The 16,219-nt window shown below is 42.9% G+C and overlaps 1 protein-coding gene across 1 annotated transcript in view; it reads right to left on the bottom strand.

The window, feature by feature from the left end:
* ATM (ATM serine/threonine kinase) overlaps positions 1-16,219 on the bottom strand; it is a 1,424,234-nt gene that overhangs the window by 803,889 nt on the left and 604,126 nt on the right. Inside the window, exon 29 of the mRNA XM_078657051.1 lies at positions 11,650-11,849. Within this exon, the coding sequence (XP_078513177.1) occupies positions 11,650-11,849 (200 nt within the window). The remainder of the gene's footprint in view (positions 1-11,649; positions 11,850-16,219) is intronic.

The following is a 16,219-nucleotide window of genomic DNA, read 5'->3' as shown; positions in this document are numbered from 1 at the left end:
AAATGAACATAGGGGCTTGCACTCCTATGGTACGCTCTAACCTGGCGGAACCAGACCTGCTTCTTTTTTAATGTAAATGCTGTGCCTTTACACTGTCAGCTCCTAGAAAATGTACCAATGCACAGGGCAATCCCCCTATTCTGCCTAGTCACGCTGGGACAATTACGGCAGGTCTGCTTAACTGCCGCTCCCTTCCTTGCCACTCAAGTGATATTTGGTTATTGCTCTCCACTAATGAATGGGACCTGTTGTTTCTCACAGAGACTTGGATCAAGGATTTCTCCAATCCTGACATTAACCTGGCCATCCCCCCTGGCTATCCCCTAGTGGGTATAAATCGTGAGGGTATTAAAATGGGTGGAGGAATCGCTGTTATCTTACGATCTCATTTAAACATCACCTCCAGGAAAATTGCTAATATAGACCCTATTGAAGCAATGTATTTTTCCATTCTGGATGCCTCTTTAGCCATCGCTTCAGGCATCCTGGTCTACAATACCCCCAGGGCTGTGCCATCTTCATTTGCCACTCTCCTGGCTACGAAAGCGGATCTATCGTTGAAGCATCCTTACTTTATAGTATTAGGTGATTTTAATCTTCATGTAGATGTAAGTACCTGTCCACGAGCCAGCAATCTTTTAGAATATATGCTTGGCCTTAATCTTACCCAGCGGGTACGGGGACCCACACATTTAGCAGGCCATACTCTTGACCTTGTCTTTTCGAACCTTCCTGACCTTACTATGCTACCTTCTTTGCCCCTTACGTGGTCAGATCATTACTTAATTCCTTTTGAGTTGACCGAGCCACGGCCTCCTAGGGTCTCATCTAAAATCAGAGACCTTGGTAGAAAATGGCACAAGGTCACCTGTGTTGCCCTCGAGCCTATCCTTTCTACCCGGATAGGGCTGCCCTTTCACAATCTAAACATGGACATATCCAAACTTAATTCTTGTCTCTCATCAGCGATTGATCTTATTGCCCCTATGCTACCTCTCACTTCTTTAAGATCTAGGCCCTCGGCCCCATGGTTCTCGCCGGAACTGCGAAAGGAAAGAAGTAGGTGCAAGAAATTGGAATGCATTTGGCGACGGTCATACGATCCAGTTGCTAAATCTACTTATAGAACTGCCCTCAAGAATTTCCACAAACTCAAACGTACTATCATGAAGGATCATTTTGCAGAGAAAATCAAGGCTGCTGAGAATTCATCCAGGACACTATTTAATATCATTAAAGAATTCTCCAATCCTCCTGCCTTGGTTTGCCCAATTGCTCCTACTCAGTCCCTTTGCGATGGTCTCTCGGATTTTTTTCACGAGAAAATCATCAAGATCACGGACACATTTCATCAGAATAGGGTTTCCCTACCACCTGTGTCTAAAATCACATACAAGGACACTTTTGTCTCATTCAATCCCCTAACAGCAGAATATGCGCAGACCTTGTTACACCGATTCAAATCAGGGTCTTCCCTTGACCCAGGCCCCTGCACAAGTACTGAGCAATCTGGCTCCCTTGCTGATCAACCCACTTCTTGAGATATGGAATCTCTCCTTATCTTCTGGCCTATTCTCCTCTATTTGTAAACAGGCCATGTTGATTCCAATTCTGAAAAAGGCTGATGCTGACCCAACACTCTTCACTAACTATCGGCCTATTTCACTTCCCCCTATGCCGGCGAAAATCTTGGAGAAAGTGGTGCAGGAGCAACTCGCGGAACATCTGGAATCTAAACAACTTCTCCATGATTCCCAGTCGGGCTTTAGGCCTGGCTTCAGCACTGAGTCAGCACTTTTGGAGGTATCGGAGGCTATTCAGGAGTGCGTGGATGTGGGCGAGGAGGCCATGTTGGTCCTCCTCGACCTATCCGCGGCCTTCGATACCGTCCCACACGACATCCTGTTGGACCGCCTTCGCGATATTGGCATGGGGGGATGCCTTTGACGTGGGTGAGATCCTTTCTAAGAGACAGATCCCAGCAGGTTTTCCTTCGTCCCAATGTCTCTGCTGAGAAACCTTTGCTATGTGGCGTTCCGAGGGCTCTGCACTTAGCCCCTTGTTTTTTAATGTTTACCTTGCTCCATTGGCGGAAGTGGTGGAATCCTGGGGGGGTCAGAGTGATATCTTACGTTGACGACGCTCAGCTAGTGTTTTCATTTAGAGACCACGCTGCGGCAATCTGTCCAACTTTCGACAATGCCTGGTTAACATCTCCTGGATGACCACCAACAACCTGAAACTTAATGCGGATAAGACTGAGGTCTTGTTTTTTAATCAAAAATACCCCCCCTCCCTCCCCCCCTACCCCCCCCCCCCCAGCTAAATTGTGGTGGCCTGTTGAATTAGACCCTGCCCCAGTTCCAGTCTCATCCACACGGAATCTGGGTTTTCAATTTGATAATGCCTTGTCCTGTAAGAACCAAATTAATAAAGTTTCAGCAGCATGTTTTGGTAAACTACGCATGATCAAAAAAATCTTTCCTTTTCTTCCGCTTGACTCTCGGAGGACTGTGGTTCATGCATTAATCACGTCCCATCTGGATTATGCGAACAGTCTGTATGTAGGAGCCCCAGCCTACCTGACTAAACGGCTGCAGATTGTACAGAATGCCGCGGCCAGGCTGATCTGTAACATCCCGTACCGCCATTCCTTTACACCGTATTTGGCTAAACTGCACTGGCTGCCGGTGTCCTATCGCATACAATTCAAAGACCTGGTCATTGCGTTTAGGGCCCTCAATGGTCTTGGCCCAGCCTATCTGAGACACAGGCTGAAACCTGTCCAGTCGGTTCGTGCCCTCAGATCAAATCATCTCCGCCTCTTACATGCCCCCCGTTTCTGTCTTTCTAAAACGGGAGGTCGTGCTTTTGCTGTGGTTACTGCAAAACTCTGGAATCACCTCCCTCTTGATCTGAGGTTCATTACATCAGAGTCACTATTCCGGAGCTGACTTAAAACTTGGTTTTTCTCTAATATCTAGACCCTGCTGTACCCCCTTGGTTGACTGCTGTCCGCAGCGCCGGGACACCCCCATTGGGGGTAGCCGTGCGCTTTATAAACTTCAAAATAAATAAAATAAATAATAAATTCACAAAACACTATTGTTGATACTTTGCGTATTTGGGTAATAAACCATTGATATGAGAAACATAACAGCATGCTATAGCCTACTCTTTCTTGGTGAAGAGCTGTTTGTTCGCCCTCTTTCTTTGTTGTAATATCTGGACCACTATATCTGAATAGGACTATGCCCTGCATTTATGCAATTCCACTATAAATGAACATTTAGCATTAAGGTATACATGCATTGTTATTTTTCTGTAAAGATGGTTCACATCTTCTGCCTATCATGTTATTCACATACTCTGTTTCCTTATGAGTATACCCAACAATTATTTCAAGAAGAAAAGAGAGTCCAAAAACAAATATTTTATAACAGAAAGGAGCAAACATTAGGAACGGATACACAACCCCACTCAGGTATGTATGGAAAGCCCTCACTCACCAACCTGGTTGGTGACATGCTTCATCATCGGGCCCCACTGGAGAGGCCGAGTGCCTCCCCAGTGAGCTTCAACGCCAGATTTACTGCGGAGCAGGTTTTTTGTGAATAGACGTGAAGTGAGTGATTTAAAGTGATAATGATGTTTAAAAATGTCTGAAGTGTATCAAAAAAAGGTTTAATGTTTGATTACTTGGACATATTAAAAATAAAGTGTGGGAAAATAGGCCAAATAAATTGTTTGGTTATTTCCAATATCTTAATAGTCAGTCAACATGTTTCTGCCTTGAAACGGTGTGAATTTACCAGGCATTCATCAGGACATATATGAACTAAACCCCGGCGGTGTGGACACGCTAAAGCCCACCCTAACCTAGGGACGTGAAAGTAAAAATAGTGTAAAACAGTGCATGTAGAAGGAAAACTATCCTCATATGGTACTCCCAGTTCGGGAGACCTCAAAGTTAGTGTTTTATGCACCTGTGGAAAAAAGGGGGACAGAGACATAAATATAAGAGACAGAACAAACAATTAAAAATTATTCTATGCTCACGAGTATATCTACAGTGCTCCAGTTGTTGTGAGAGGACAGTGGATGGCGATATACCGATATTGTTAGCACCATACTAAGTCCAGGGGGATGTTCAGCAACGCCAAGGGGTGTAGTGGACTACTGGTGGTATATGCAGTGATAATCACATGCTGTATAGCCCCTACACAAATATTGGCGCGTGTGGAATGAAGGATCAATGGACCAAAGTGGCCAGTGACACCACCTGAAGACAGCACAGAAATCAGGAATTAAATATCTCACTTGAATGGTGAGTAGAATGTACACCATGGATCTCGGGAGGGGGGTGATGGCATAATTTGCACACCCTTGGGAAATAAAAAGACATATTCCAACAGTTTAAGCACGCTGTACTTAGCTTAGTGAAGTCGATCTGAGTAGAGCGGTGGTGGCGGGTGCAAGACTTACGCCCTCGACGCCAGGCACCCTCTAGAAACCTGCTTCTGCCCTCGAAAACCGGATCCGTAAGATGGATGCGGTCTCCGGTAAAGCTGTTTAAGAGTGCAGCTGTTTACGCGCAGTCCTTCCGGAGTGGGCGTTGTTGGGGTGCAGGCATGGGCGTGGTGATACGCGTCGGCCAATAGGAGTGCAAGCGGCTCGGACGCATCACACGTGACTCGACCGGGGGTGGTCATGCGGCGTGACACAGGCCAATCACAATGTGCGCTCACGAGTAGTGCTAGTATGGGCAGCTAGACCGTGGAGCGTCTAGCTTAAAGCGGCGCGAGTGCGCGCATGACTCGATTGTTACTGATTCATAGAATATGGGGTAACTTTATTGATACGCCGCTAAGTAACAAAGTGCAGGCGTATTGTTATAGAGCGACTAGGTTTATACGGGAGTAATATGAAGCCTAGTGTGTGCATAACTACACTGATTAGCGGTTATAATTAATATTGGCATGTGAGTTGTATTCTTAAATATGCCTTTATTGAGTGGGCTACAAAGGGTTGCTGTCTCCGTTTGACACTGTTATGCTCTCAATAAAAAAGCGAGGGTACATTGTGGCATTTAAGTAAATTGTCGGACACGAGTCATGGTGGGATTAGAAGTTCGTGCTAGCACGCCTATTTATTTACATGTCATGTGCTTCTTGTAGGTAAGAGAGAGGAGGAAAAGAATGCAGGAAGAAGTTGGCTGCATTATGGAGATGCTCATACTGGAGGTTCAGGATAGAAACAATTCAGGGTTCATTATTTGAGAACTGAGCTCCAGGGAATGTCGGCTGGTTGAGTGCGTTACCGGGTGTGTACACGCATCCTTGTGACTGGGCACACCATTTGGTTCGTCATAAACACGACAGACTCCTTTAAGTTTCAAAATTGACTTGCTTTTATTTTAGATTCAAATTTGTCATCATTGTTCACGTATTTTGGTTTTATGAACTCATTTTATCCATATTAATGCATATGATTGAGTTGATTCGAGACTGTTGTATTTCACACAGAACAAATGCTCCAATGCATTTCGGGCTGGAAAAGCCCTTTTTCAAGGAGCGCTGAAAACATAATGGTAAACGCCTTTAAAATGTAGAACTAACTCAAAAGCATGTATATTCAAACATTACATTTTGTTTTCCGTTGGTGTAAAACCCACTAGTAAACATGCTGACCTGGTCACCTGATGGCGTGTAAAAAAATATACCTTATAGACCATGGGGGCTGTTTTGAGTGTGACGGTTTTTAAGGACAGAGATAGTGGACTAAGTGAGAGTTAAATCATGCGAGGGCATGTTAAAACACTTACGCCAGAGTTGCTGGTCTGTTTAGTGAAAACCTGGGCGGAAGAAAACAAATGGGAAGTATCATGAATGTTCGTTTCAAACCAGACGGTGAAACAGCATTCTAATACCCGTCGGGGCCCCGACTTACTTGTGGGATTATTGAAAGCGTACGGAACGCTTCAGGTTATGCTCCGTCAGCTGCTGTGGTGACAGGAATCTGATGCGGAGTTGCCGCGGAGTGAAAAATAAAGTTTCGACTGGCGGAGTGAAACAGAGCCATGTGACGAGTCATGTGGCTCGGTGTTAAACATAGTGGAAGGGCTAAGAGTGAAATGACATCCAGGTGGCCATATTGGAGTGGGGAGGTAAAAACCGATGTTTATGTGATTATAGGATTATAGGAAATGACACCCAGGTGGGGTGGGGAGTGTTGGAAGTTATGAATGAGGTGGAAACCGATATTTGTAGGATACATGGCTGTGAAATGCCTAAGGTTAGCAAGAAGTGCATGAAACATACGTGGGAATTTATCCAAAAACAGTAATGACACTCAAGCTGATGCTGCCAAGGGGCAATGTGTGGAAAAGGTACCACGCAGGGTACTACAGAAAGGCACTTAGTTCATTCAGACCGTGCGGCTTCATCGCCTGAAGCCTGTAGATCCAGGCCGTTTCGCGTTGGAGGAGAACTTTGTTATTGTCTTTACCTTCTTTTTTGCAAATAGTCTCAAGTACCATGTATTTTAGTTGGGCCACGTTGTGGTTGAAGTCATTGAAATGAATTGCGACATTGGATTTCTGGTTCTTTGTTCGGATATTTGATTTGTGTTCGTTAAGACGAACTTTGATTTTTCTGGTAGTTTTTCCCACGTAGATCATGCCACATGGGCATTTGAGAAGGTAGATAAGATTGGAGGAGTCGCACGTGGCATCCACATTGAGTTTAATTTTGAAACCTCTCATCGGGTGATTAATGCTATTTCCAAGAATGACGTTGTTGCAGCTGTTGCAATTATGGCACGGGCGTGTGCCAGTGTGTGATACCTGTTCACTCGGTGGTTTGGATAATAGTTCTTTGAGATTTTCCGTCCTCGTGTAAGCGAAGATTGGAGGTTCTTTGAAAAGGTTCCCAAAGTCAGGCTCAGACGACAGAATGCGCCAATGTTTCAAGATGATACTTTTGAAGGTTTTGCTGGCAGTGGAGTATCTTGATACTAATACCGTTCTTTTGTTGTTTTTTTTAGTGGTGGATCCTCTGAGGGCTTCCTCTCGTGTGATGTTAGATACTTTGGTGATTGCCTCATTGAGGGTTTCTTGTGGATACCCTCTGCTTTGAAACCTTTTGGCCATTTGTGTCATTTGGCTGATGCACGCATCTGGATTTGATACGATTCGTTTTACTCTTAACATTTGACTGAATGGTAAATGTCTTTTCAGAGAATCCTGGTGGAAACTGGTGTGATGAAGGGTATTATTGCGGTCAGTTGCTTTCTGGAAAAGATCTGTTTCTAATCCTGTTTCTATAAGTTTTACCATAACGTCAAGGAATGTGATTTCTTTGTCGTTGATGTTCCACGTTAGTATGATGCGGTTATCTTTGGTATTTAGTGCATTTAAAGCCTTCTCTAGGGTATGTTGGGTGTTCTTCCAGATGAAGAAAAGATCGTCTATGTAACGAACATATAGTAGGAGGTTGTCGGTCCAGTTGGTATCGGTGTATATGTATTTTGACTCAAATTCGCCCATTTATAGATTCGCATAGGTCGGTGCTGCGCAATTGCCCATTGACATGCCGGACATTTGTAAGTACCACTGTTGATCATGTACAAAGTAGCTGTGATAGAGTGTATATATCATCAATTCCATGAGGAAGGTTTGAAGAGATTCCGTGATGTCACTGTTCAATAGGACGTTTTCAATTGCCTCAATGCCACCGCCATGGGGAATGGAGGTGTAGAGGCTTTTAAAATCTGCGGTGCAGAGAATCAGTTGTTCATCGTTGGTGGTGATGATTTCAGAAAGTTTTTTTAGAAATTCTGTGGTGTCTTTAATGGAACTTTTGAGCTTGATTACGGATGGTTGTAGATATCGATCGAGGAATTTACCAATCGGTTCATGAAGGGACCCTCTTGTGGATACGATGGGTCGGAATGGGGGGTTCGTCAAGTTTTTGTGAATCTTCTGCAACATAGTAATCGTTGGGCTTCTCGGATGTTCAACTACCAAGTATTTTTTGGTGCGGTCATCGATGATGCCATCTTCATGCGCTTTGGTGACTAATTCTGTGAGTTCCGTTTTGTATTGAAGGGTGGGATTGCCTCCGAGGGGCATATATGTTTCAAGATCAGAGATATGTTCCTTGATTTTTTCCTCATACATGCTGGTATTAAGGATGACAAGGGCACCCCCTTTGTCAGCTTTAAGGCATTTTATGGTGCTGTTGCCTGCGATTTTCTTTAAGGTATCTTTGTCTTTCATAGTGATGTTTTGTCGGGTTTTTTTGTTGAGGTTCATTTTTGAGATATCTTGTCTTACAAGGGTTTCAAAAGTGTCTATACTTTTGTGGCTGCATGGAGGCATGTAGGTGCTAGGCGGACGTAAGCCCCGCAATTGATCCGTTTTGGTGTCAGTGGCGGGTGGTATGATGTTTTCGAAAAAGTGTCTGCAACGTAATTTTCGAGTCAGCTTAAAAGTACTGACTTCCAACTCCAGTAAGTTTGTGTTGCTTGTAGGAATGAATGATGTACCTCTTTGGAGGAGTTTAATTTCGTGGGTGGTGAGATGTGTGTCTGAAATGTTTATAACTAACGATTCCTCTTCCCCTTGACTTTCTTTTTGTTTGATGGTTGGGTGTCTTCTTGATCCTTTTCCTGCTCTTTTTCCCCTCCGGGGTCGTCTGTCTTGTCTGGTCCTGCCTCTAAAAAAGGCCCAGATGTCGTAGGAGTGTCATCTGTAGAGGTAGGTGTAGGTTTTTGCCTTGAGTCTCGGGATTCTCCTGGTCTGATGGATTCTGTGGTCGTTTTTCTTGGAGGGCGGTTGGTGCTTTCACTGCCTGAGGATGATGTGTCGGTATTCTGATTAAAGGGTTTGTTCCGGCGGCGCTGGGCGTACACGTCCGCCCAGGTGTAGACCTCCCCTAGCTTATAGTCTAGGGTGTCGCGGCGAAATTTGCGGATTTTTCGTTTGTTAATCTCCTTAGTGTGTTTGTCTAACTGTAAAGTTATGTCTTCTAGAATTTTGGATAAATCCTCTGGAGTGATAGAGTCCTTAAGTTCCTGTTCTATGTCAGTGATTTCTTTTGTCAGTTCCAACAGAATGGTGGATAGCTCCTCCACGATCAAGAGAATTAAGTCGAGGCTGCATTTGTTTAAGATAGCGTTCCATTTTTCTTGGAACACCTGTGAATTCTTGCATAACGATGGTTTTAATGCAATCCGTAGTCCTCTGGGTATGCGCAGGGCCCTATGGTATTTAATGAGGGTATTTGCGTGGAGTTTTTGGTTAATCCTAAGTTTTGAGAGGTAAAGAAGTTGTTTAACACATTGTTCCTTGGCGCGGCTTGAGGTTGTTTGAGTCAGGTCTTCATTAATGAGAGTGTAGATCGGTTCAGTCTCTTCTGATCCGAAGGCTAGTGTGCTTGCTCTAGCTTCGGTTATTTTTGAGATTTCATCGTACTGCATGCTGCTAGGTTAGGTGAGGGGTGCTGCCTGCCAGGGGGGGGAGTAGGTAATGTAGAAACTGTAAATAAGGGCAAGGCGCACTGTGCAAGTTGTATGAAGGTGTAGGTTTTCCTCAAATAATTAATATGTAGTTGTTTGAAAGTTTGATCATTTTTAGGGTGCTCCAACAAGTGGCGTGACCGTCCCAATACGCCGTAGATTGGTGGCTGGTTGAGTGCCTTACCGGGTGTGTAAACGCATCCTTGTGACTGGGCACACCATTTGGTTCGTCATAAACACGACAGACTCCTTTAAGTTTCAAAATTGACTTGCTTTTATTTTAGATTCAAATTTTTCATCATTGTTCACGTATTTTGGTTTTATGAACTCATTTTATCCATATTAATGCATATGATTGAGTTGATTCGAGACTGTTGTATTTCACACAGAACAAATGCTCCAATGTATTTCGGGCTGGAAAAGCCCTTTTTCAAGGAGCGCTGAAAACATAATGGTAAACGCCTTTAAAATATATAACTAACTCAAAAGCATGTATATTCAAACATTACATTTTGTCTTTGCTTGATCTTCCGGAGGCAGCAACCCTTTGTAGCTTACACATAGCATACGACTCAATTATTGGAGGCATCAGTAATTTATATTGATTTTACAATTTATATTTTTGATAACAATAAAAAAAGCAGGTCTGAAGAGATCCACATTGTGATCCAGGTGTCTGGAAATGTTTTGAGTGCTTAGCCTTCTGCTCCCTCCAGGAATCCCACAAAACAGAAATTGCAATGTGGTACCCTGTTGGATGTATACGAGAGGTGATATACCGTAAAGTTAAGATCACATACTGTGTCCTTCAATTCCGAAATACGGCCTTCAACCTCCGAAACTCATTTGGCTACACTGTGAAATCTTGCCAAGAGAGATTAACCTGGGCAACCACCTCACCTATCTTGGTTTCAAGGCTTGAGCAGGCAGCAGAAAACACTGCTTGGTGGGCTCAAAATCATTTAGGGCACTAACAGGGGCACTTTGGGCACCGGTGCTGATCAAGGGTCTCTCTCCATCCGGTTAGGGTAATTAGGCTCCAGCTCCCCATCGCTGCTTCAGTTTGAGCCCACATGCCATTTAATTCTGCCTCTCCACTGGGTCAGGGAGCCTACGCCAGCATCTCACCAAACCCACAGTTTCAAAAAGGACTGGATTGCCTCGTCCCGGGATCCTTTTCCAATACAGGTCGCCAGGCTTCAACCCCCAGTCACTGGCCCCCCCATCGGGCCTACTTTCCACTCAAACCCCACTCCTTCCACAGACTGGGGAACACACGCAGATGTCTGGTGAACTTAACCGTTTTGGTGGAGGTCGGCACCAATAATCAAGCCCCCCAGGGTCGCAAGTCTCCATGTCAGTGTTGCTCCATGGCCGCGTCTACCCTCTTGGCATCATCATGCTGATCATTGTCTGCTTCCCGATGGCCCTGCAACGAGGAGAAACCCAGAGGATCACAGAGATTTTTCCACCTCAATTGCCAGAGGAGGTAGATAACCCTGGTTAAACCAAGAAGACACTCTTTTCAGCACCAAGGATTCCCAATGGTCGAAGATGGGAGAGAGGAGCCTAGCTCCGGGCATCCACCATATTGGCCTCCCAGGCCACTTCCGCAGCATTTCTTAATTTATCCACACTTTCAGCAGTAATAACTGTACATCTTAAATCAAGATATATGATTTTTAGCAAGATAATGTATGGGAAAATGTGTTATAAGATTATATCCCACCTAATATGAATGCTTTTCACATATATAAAGTCATGTGTCATCCTATGGGATTCTTTTAGGGCACAAAACGTGAAAACAGTCTGGTTATATTATTTTTTTTTTAAACTATACACTACTATTTTAAGCAGCTTCTCAGTCATAAAAATAATGCTAGGTTGAAAACTGAGCCGAGAGCGACTCCACTTAAAACACCCACTCTCTTACTCTCCTTTTATGATGTCCATGATAGTAGTGACATCTTCAGATGATTGTAACGTATGTGCACATCCAGCTGTCAAGAAGAATTCCAGAGAAGCTTAAAATGTACCCCTTTACTAAGTAAAAGAAAATGGTTTTTAAAAAGTAGATTTGAAAGGGAAGAAGGAAACATAAGACACATAATATACATGCTGAATACATACCTGGTGTTGATTTGGTGAATCAAGGTATAAATCACATCTCTCAAGACAAAAGCCCAGGCTCCACCTAAACCATCCTTTATTTCTTTGAGCAGAAGGTTAACAAACAGGTGGTAGATTGTGAGAATTCGATGCTTCTTGTAAACATTACTAGTTTCAGCTGCCTGCTTGCATATTGCTAGTAGAATTTTCTGGAATGAATCCTGAAAATAACGAATAAGTATGAAAAGACTTAAAGGAAAAACAAAAGTATATTCTAATGCCTTTTTATACTGTTCCTTAATAAGCTCTAAAATAAAATATTTCATCATTCTGAGAAGTGGCAGGGGTCTATTAGAGAATGGTGTGCAGCGCCCCACAACTTTTCAACTACCACTTGTGCAATCGTTAGCCACGTTGAGATACTGAACTCAGTTCGTCAGCTCAGAAAGTTACAGACTGGTACATGCTCACTGACTAGACAATTTCTGAGGAGTCACCATCTGTCCAAATACAGTTGTGTTACAAAAAAAGGCAGCAACATTACCAGCATATCCTATTTTTCAAATATAAACAACCCTCAAATCCGTCCCTCCTCTGCTTAGTGGCTTAGGCAGTGCCAAGGTTTGCCTTCGGCAGATAAAGCAGAGGATCTAGGTAGAAGAAGCATGAGGTCTCAATCATGACTGCCTCCATACAACCTTGCTGTTGCTTTATTTCTACTTTTTTCTCATGTTACAGGTCAGGGCAAAAGCTGGGAACAGCACTGGAGATTGTGGGTTCGAGCATAGGAGGAGAGATCTAAGTGGGCAGTAACTTGCCAGCTCCCAAGCATTCATCATTTTCGTAACTAGTTCCTAAACCTTTTTTCTTATTTATTTTTATTAATTGCCTGTTGTTCCTGATTTGCTAATCCTGGATTTGTCATACCCAGTTCTGAGGACGAGGAGGGGTGGCTTCCAGTGTTTTAGGTAGCGGGGCGTGGACAAGGAAAATATACAGAAGCAGCAGGCAAGCCCATTCTCTCCCGTCACGCTGGCGTATTCACTTATGTGGATGCAATGAACGGGGTGTTTTTAGGGGTTAGGGGATGCTTTGGAGACACGATACGTCTCCAATAACAGCAACTGCAGCCATTAACACCAAAACATTATCACTTAATTTTTAAAAAAAATTAAACTGGTTACTCATTGGAAACAGTCTCTGGGTGTGCCACCAGCCTTACCTACTCTTGTTTTAATGGCCTATTAGAAATAGGCTCCCTCTCTTTGCGCTTTGAACTTGAATTTTTTTTTTTTTAAACATAACATATGTAAGGTATAATTTAAATATATAAAATAATATAAATATATATAAGCTGATGAAATAAAAAAACTATCCGACATAATGAACGAGCGGTTAAGGAAACATGAAGAAAAAATTAAAATCCGCAAAGCTACTAAATTCACTCGTGATGCAAATGATTATCGTGATGGTAAAATCTTCACTTTTTCTAGAAAATATGATCCAGCTAAAAGGCAGGCTTTTAGTAAAAAGAATACAAATACTAACGCCATTGCCATGCCCAGTACCAGCACCAACACCAGCATACAAACCAGCACGCAATCCAGGATCTTACCAACCGGCTCTGAAAACAATGAAACCATCAAAACGATAAGCCTTGACTCCGACACAGATTCAATCAGGAGTGACTCCAGTAATAATTTAACCGCTTCATCTTCTTCGTGTTCGGATTTAAATTTGGTAGGACTGACAAAACTCAGCTTACAACAGGAGATGGATTTTGTTGTAGAGGAAAGACTACAGACTTTGCGGCCGAGGCAGCAATTAGCACAAACAAACAAAGGAGGAATAAGCGGAGAAAAGAAAGGCACCGCAAGCGGCAACAACAACAACAGTTCCCAACCACAAATCAAAAAGAAAAAAGCTTGGGTGAAACGCCGCTAGATGATAACACCATAATAAACCTCTCCAATGTCACACTAAGCAAGGCGGAAGAACAGTTATTATCTTTGGGATTAAATTACTGTCCGGTCCAAAGCTTTAACTATGCCATGACTAGGGTTGATTTATTTTGTTATATAAGAAAACTTAAATTGAAAAAACCCTTTGTGTTAAAATCTATCAAAGAGACCTCAGTTGCTAATGAAATTTCTGATGAACCTAATAACTTGCAGCATCAGATGTGAATACATTCCTGGATGTCTATGATTTGAATACTTCTACCTATGACTCTGAGGCTGACCCTGATGCTTCTACACAAGCACGTCTGAGTAAGATCTCCATCGTACAAAAGGGAGCAGGGCTAAGCCCGTTTAAGAGCAAATCTAAATATGTACCTTTGATGCCTAAAGATGCCATTGATGTGTTCCATGACTGCGTCACTAATGACATTAAAAAATTGTACATACAGACCAACACTAAATCTAAAAAGAAAGTTGCACACATCAAAAGGGAATATGTGAAGTTAATAAAGAAACTTCATGAAAATCACGAAATAGTAGTGAAAAAAATCGGATAAAGGGGGTAATTTAGTTATCTGGCCTAAGCAGGATTACATCACAGAGGCCAAACGCCAGCTGAATGACCCCCTCTGCTACAAGACATCTACCCAGAAAGAGTATTCTAACGCCAGAGGTAAATTACAACAGATGCTAGCACAGTGGAAAAGAGAAGGACTTATCTCCTCTGAGGAGTATAACTTTATGTATACGGAATTTCCCATCATGCCAGCACTATATCTAATTCCCAAAGTACATAAAGGTGTAGTTCCGGTGTCTGGCAGGCCGATAGTCTCAGCCATTAAAAGTATGGGTGAGAAGGTTGGCCAGTACATAGACTTTTTCCTTCAAGACATTGTCAAAAATCTTTCCAGCTATGTACGTGACACCAGTGACTTTTTGCTCAAAATTGCTGATATTGAATGGGAAGAAAACATGTGGTTAATTTCGCTAGATGTCGAAGCGTTATATACCAGTATTGATCATGTTCAAGGCCTGAATGCTATAATATTATCTGGCCAGAAGACCCATAGCTTTTTATGAACACAACAAAGTCATTTTGGGTCTCATTGAGTGGTGTCTGTATAATAACTATTTTACCTTTGGCAAAGATATCTATAGACAGTTAAGAGGAGTGGCGATGGGGGCCTGTTTCTCCCCCAGCTACGCGTGCTTGCACGTCGGCTGGTGGGAGGAGCAGGTCCTCGCCGTACTACACTCTGCCTGGATGAACAATCATGTGAAATGTTATCTAAGATATATAGATGACATATTTATCGCATGGAAAGGCTCTAAAGATGATGCACTACTGTTTATAGAGAGTATTAACAACAACTCCATGAATTTGAACTTCACAGCCCACATTGATAGACAAACTATACAGTTTTTGGATGTAGAAGTGTATATTGCTAACTTCAAGTTAAACACTACATTGCATAGAAAATCTACAGCCGGGAATACGACCCTCCATGCGGCAAGTATGCACCCTAAACACACCATAGCAGGGATACCGTATGGTGAGATTCTCAGGCTCAAAAGAATATGCAGTTCTCCCTTTGACTACGAAAACTGCCTCAAAGATCTGTTGGCACGTTTAAGAGTCAGGGGATACTCTGATACTATTTTGAACATGGCAGTTGAGAAGTCTAAGCTCAGATCTAGACAGAGTCTCTTTCCCGAATCTCGGCAAGAATTAGATCGGGAGATTAGCCTTGGAACTCAACAAGATTGTCCACACATAATTACTGCCTTCAGTAGTGAGGATAGAAAATTAAAAGCAATATAAAAAAAGAATTGGCCTATTGTTCTTAGTGACCATATTTTGAACACTAGGTTACCGGCCAACCCTACTATCACCTTCAGACGGGCCAGAAACATGGGTTCTGCTTTGGACAAAGTCACCCCTGAATTAAAATCCAAAATTCCCTGGTTAAAACCATCTAGGGGTTTTTTCAAATGTTCCAGCTGTCGCGCGTGTAGGTTCGGCATTAATACTTTGCACTACTCTACTCCCTTTGATGTAGAACCTAGATCTATCACTGGCAATTTTAATTGCAAGACCGACCATGCTGTCTATGTCCTGACGTGTACCTGTGGGCTAAGATATGTGGGAAGTACCAAGCTCCAGGTGCACGTCAGGATTTTACAGCATCTACGCGCCATTTTACACAATGACCCAGCCTATCCGGTAGCTCGCCACTTCAAGAGAATCCATAACAACGATCTCTCTTGTTTGAAATATTTTGTGATTGGAGCTATACCCCCTCTTAAAAGAGGTGGGGACCGGGAATCATTATTAAGACAGCTTGAAACAAAAATGATTCTGGAATTGGACACTCGTTGGCCCAATGGATTGAACAACATTGAAGAAATGCATCATTTTTTATTATGCCTTTTCTTATCTTGCTGTTCCTTCCTCTGTATGAATCTAGTACTCAGCATCCATGATCTATTCCCTCTTAGTTAGGTTCCCTATTTCGAGGTTGAGGCTGGGTCTAGACACTTCTGTATACATATCTGTCCTCCTACTCACATATCAAATATAATCAGTACTTTCTGTATTTTTTGTCTATCATGTATTTATTTCTTCCTCT

The sequence above is a fragment of the Lissotriton helveticus genome, chromosome 8 (genome assembly GCF_964261635.1).
Source record: "Lissotriton helveticus chromosome 8, aLisHel1.1, whole genome shotgun sequence".
NCBI classification, from domain to species: domain Eukaryota; kingdom Metazoa; phylum Chordata; class Amphibia; order Caudata; family Salamandridae; genus Lissotriton; species Lissotriton helveticus.
This window is presented reverse-complemented; position numbering and strand designations above follow the sequence as displayed.